This window comes from Buceros rhinoceros, unplaced genomic scaffold (assembly GCF_000710305.1).
Source record: "Buceros rhinoceros silvestris isolate BGI_N320 unplaced genomic scaffold, ASM71030v1 scaffold16677, whole genome shotgun sequence".
NCBI classification, from domain to species: Eukaryota; Metazoa; Chordata; class Aves; order Bucerotiformes; family Bucerotidae; genus Buceros; species Buceros rhinoceros.
In genome coordinates, this window is record NW_010420589.1 from 9,234 (window position 1) to 13,573 (window position 4,340).

Genomic DNA, 4,340 nt, shown 5'->3' on the forward strand with positions numbered 1-4,340 from the left:
TCCATCCTGCATGTGTGGAGAACAGGCGGTCCCTGCCCATACACCGTGACGCCCTTCCATGTGCAGATCAACAGCTGGGAGCGCGCTTCCCCTTCCAGAGCACCGTAAGGTGAGGCTGTGCAAAGATCTGCTCTGCAACACCCCCGGTTCGTCCAAGAACGCTCGCTCTCTGGATGAGCCGTGCACGGGAGGAATGCTGCTGTGTAACAGCGATTGCTTCATCCACCCTTCTGGCTTCTCCCCCACTTCAGCCTCAGCCATCACATGGCTGCAACTTTCATTTTTCCACGAACGCCAAGACCCCAACTGCACTGTGTGGCCTCAGTGGCCAATGAATGACTCCTGGTAAGGATGTCACCCTCCCCAAAGCACCCTTGGCTCACGCAGCTCAGGCCACCGTGGTCTTAAAGGGTCACCCTCAAGGTCACTGAGCTCTAGACCATTTGCAAGCACTGCAATGGGTTTAGCCGCGCTTGCTGGCCTCACTCATCAGCCGGGAATAATCTCTTGCTCTGCAGGGAAGTTTCACTGGTTTTAAGGACTAAAACCTCCTTTTTGGATATATTTGTTCCAAGCAGCTGCGTGGTGTTTAATGCTGAAATTAAACCCTTCCCATCAGCATAAGCCAATGAAAACCACGGCTCAACACAAGAGTCAACACCACCACGATCAGATGAGGCCGAGTTTGCCCCCTAAGTAACACTTCCAAGCTCTTTTTTGGATAGATAACCCCTCAAACAGAAATACCTTGTCCAGGTGAAGGTTTCGCAGAGCTGTTAAGTGGTGGAACGGGATCAATTAGCCATGAGATGAAAAGTAAATGGCTGTAAAAACGCCTCCCCCTCCCACCCCCCCATTAACACCAGGAAGCGAGCAGCCTGATGTAAATCAGCCCAATCAGCAGCTCCCAAGCACATCAGTAATAGAAGCTTCACAGCAAGAGAATTCCTAAACAGTATTAATATAATTAATGTGGTGTAACAGCGTGACCCAACACCGTAATACTGGGTAAAAAACCATCAAGCACACTCCAACTCGCCCCTCTCTCAGCATTTCACGCAAGCCTTGATGGTCTCCTGCAGCTCTTTGCTGGAAACACGAACAGCCCACAGCAAAACTTTGCCTTGGTTTTGTCCCCCGTCCATATCCCTTGTCCCACCCGTGGCTTTACGTGTACCCAGGGACCCAAAATGGACATAGTATGTGGCCCGGATGAAGTGAACAGTGAGCACGAATAGTGGGTCAGGTAGAAAGACCTGATCTGGACTAGACTTTCAGATGGTGCCAGCTTACAGTTGAGATGGACTCGACTCAAAAACACCCCTCCCTCCCCCAAAATCTAAATGCCAACCACCTCTACAAGCCCAGGAGGTACCGGCTCACCACCATTACGCATCACAAGGGGAACAGGGAAAAGGCTTTTTCCTCCCAATCACAAAATCCTTCTGCACCTTTTCACCACGGACGACCCAGTCCAGCAGTTGATCTTACATTCTCCAGAGGAGAATTTTACTACACCAAAACCACTGACTTTATAGCCACAAACAAGGAAACCACCACAGCTTGAAGACCAGAGGTCCTACCCAAAAGACCACAACACTAGACAGACCTTCAAACACCAAATGCCACTTAAGAAATGTTAGAGCATGAAAACTTACCTTGAAGTCTGCCAACTGCTGGTTGATGGTTTCCACCTCTGTCCCCACCACCCACTGCAATGCCTCGTTCTCCTCCGCCGCAGTTGTCATGTGGGTCAGCTCCTTCAGCCTGCTGTAAAAGTCCTCGACACGATTCAGCGTCGTTTCTACCTGCTCCTGACGGTTCTTGCCTCTCTCTGTCAGTTTGCTGCACTGTTTATTCAGCGTCTCCAACTCTCGTTTCAGTCCTAACAAATCGGGGCTCCCTTCGTCCTCCAGCATCTTCTTACAGTCACTTTCAGAAGCTTCGATGTCAGACCTCAACCTGTGGAGTTTGCCCAGGAAGGCCCGAACATCCTCTGCTTGGGACTGAAGGCTGTCGGAGTCCCTCCCGATGGGGCCCATGCTGTCTAGCTCGTCATCAAGATCCGCCAGTTGAGAGAACATCTCCCTGACCCGATTATTGAATTGGCCAATGCCTTCAAGCTTGCTTTCCATGAGCGTACAGCAGTCATTTACCCTCTGCTTCACAGCTTTGAAGTCCTGCTGAGCCACGTCAGCTTGACTTAAGAGCTGGGAACAGTCAGACCCATCTGGGGCATCTTCCACTAGACCTTGAGTGAAGTTTTTCAGATAATCCACTTGTGGCTCCAGGGCCTGCAGCACCTCCTGCTGTGCCCTGAGCTTCTCCAGATTCTTGTTGCTGCAGGCTTGCGGCCCCAGTGCATCATAGATCTCCAGCTGGCGCTTCGCCCCTTCCAGCTTCTTCTCAATGTTCTTGAAGCTCTCTTGAAACTCCTTGAGCCTCTGTGACATTTCTTCAATGGAGCCAGTCTTGGCTTGCAGCTCTTCTGTGATGGCATCCATCTTCTGATTGATGCCAGCTTTCTCATCCCGAATGTCATCCTCATCGGTTTGAGAAGCGTCAATCAGGATGTCGGCAGCGCTGTTCAGCATCTCCAGCAAGGAGCGGCGCTTCTCCACGTCACTCAGCATAGCCTTTGACCGCAGAAGAGTCGCCTCCAGCTGCACTGGATCCAGACTTACTTCCAGCTCTGACATCTTTGCCTTGCAGTCCTCCACCCAAGGCAGGAGGTCCTCCGCATGCCGTTGGTACTTCTGAGCTTTCTGCAAACAGTCCTTGAGCTTAGAGTGTCTGTCGGCAGTCTGCCTGCTGAGCTCTTCCCAATGTGTTTTGAGGCTGATCAACTGGTTTTGCAGAGTGGTCTTCTCCTCCCCAGGCTGGACAGAAAGCAGCAAAGATTCTCCCTCAGCTACAATCATCTCGTAGGAGCCACTGTGTTGGTTGAGGCTTTTCTGGAACTCTTCTTGTTCCTGAATCTGGCTCTGTAGCCTCTCCAGTTTAGCAGAAATGGCTTGGTTCTGAGCTTGCTGGCACCGTTTGTCATCGAGCCAGGTCCTGAGTTCATCAAACATATGCTGGAACTGCTGGGAACTTGCGAGCGCAGTCTGCAGTCGGTTCATCCGGTCGGCTGAAATGGAAATGAGATTAGAACACAACAATTACGCTGAAATCAAATAAGCAAAGTGCAATTATTTAAAATCATCGCAGATGCACTGACTGTGTTTTGATTAACAGGAAGGAGTTTTCCATTGCATCACTACCCTTTTTGCTCACTGATTCATAAATTTCTTAGGTAGTACCAGGCAATGATAACACAGCAGTCTCAGATCTCTGACCAGTCTCTACACGCAACCTTTTAGAGATCAGAAGAGGCATCCCAAGATTAGAGGGTGGCCACTGGGTCCCTTGATGCCCCATTCTGAATTTAGGAACCTGCTTTTTTTCCAGGCATAGCATGTGCCATCCTGCTGCAGGCCAGGCTGACTCACTGAAGAGCCGCATCAGCGGGACTAAACACCTCTGCTCACTCTCCAGGCTCAGGTCTGTCTGGAGTGTGACCCCTCTTGCTTAGTCCCACATAAGCCACCCACAAACCACCCTAAAAAATGATAAATGGTGCTTCCCCTGTTGTTCTTAGAAATCCAGTGATGGGAGAGCCCTTTGGTAAAAAGCAGGGGTGGAATTAAGACATCCCAACATCTCTCCAGCAACTTCTCTGCTCTGGCTCACCTGCCAGGTCTTCCAGCCCTTTGAGAGGAAGTGCCACCGTCTCCAGACGTTTCCTTAACTCATCTTTGAGATACTGCTCCCCAATCAGGACAGAGAGATCATCACAGAGGGTCTGAGCCTCTGTGATCTCCTCTTCCAGCTGCTCCAGGTCCGAGCGGATCTCACTGGTTTCCTCCAGCTGCTGTTTCACGGCATCAGGCTGCGTGCTGACGGCAGACTGGCTGCTCAGGCGCTGCCCAACTGCCTTCACCTTCTCGGAGAGGCCCTGGAGGAGCTCCTGGTACTGGGTGCTCTTTACGATGGCTTGGTCAATTTGGCTGGAGCGGGAGTTGAGGCGTTCTGTTAGCTCAGACCATTTCTGATTAATCCCTTGAAGTTCCTCCTGCACCTGGTTAGTGGATGGAGAAGCATCTCCAGGGCCAGTCAAGATGCTCTGAGCTGCCTGGTTGAGCTGCTCATGCTGCTGTCTGCGAGCTTCAAATTCCTTCAGCATAAACTGGAACAGAAATAACATAAAAATGTTTGCATAAAACTGACAGCTCCAAGTACACACAGTCAAAACAAACCAGACCTCCAGGGGCTTTATCCAGCTCATGGAATCAGCAGGA

At 50.8% G+C, this 4,340-nt stretch overlaps 1 protein-coding gene across 1 annotated transcript in view; it reads right to left on the reverse strand.

Moving 5' to 3' along the window:
* Positions 1 to 434: 434 nt before the first annotated feature.
* Positions 435 to 4,340, reverse strand: part of LOC104496280 (microtubule-actin cross-linking factor 1, isoforms 1/2/3/5-like) — a 59,598-nt gene continuing 55,692 nt past the window's right edge. The window contains exons 57-59 of the mRNA XM_010139364.1: positions 3,733 to 4,228; positions 1,655 to 3,130; positions 435 to 481 (exon numbers count right to left, since the gene is read on the reverse strand). Coding sequence (XP_010137666.1) covers positions 435 to 481; positions 1,655 to 3,130; positions 3,733 to 4,228 — 2,019 coding nt within the window. The remainder of the gene's footprint in view (positions 482 to 1,654; positions 3,131 to 3,732; positions 4,229 to 4,340) is intronic.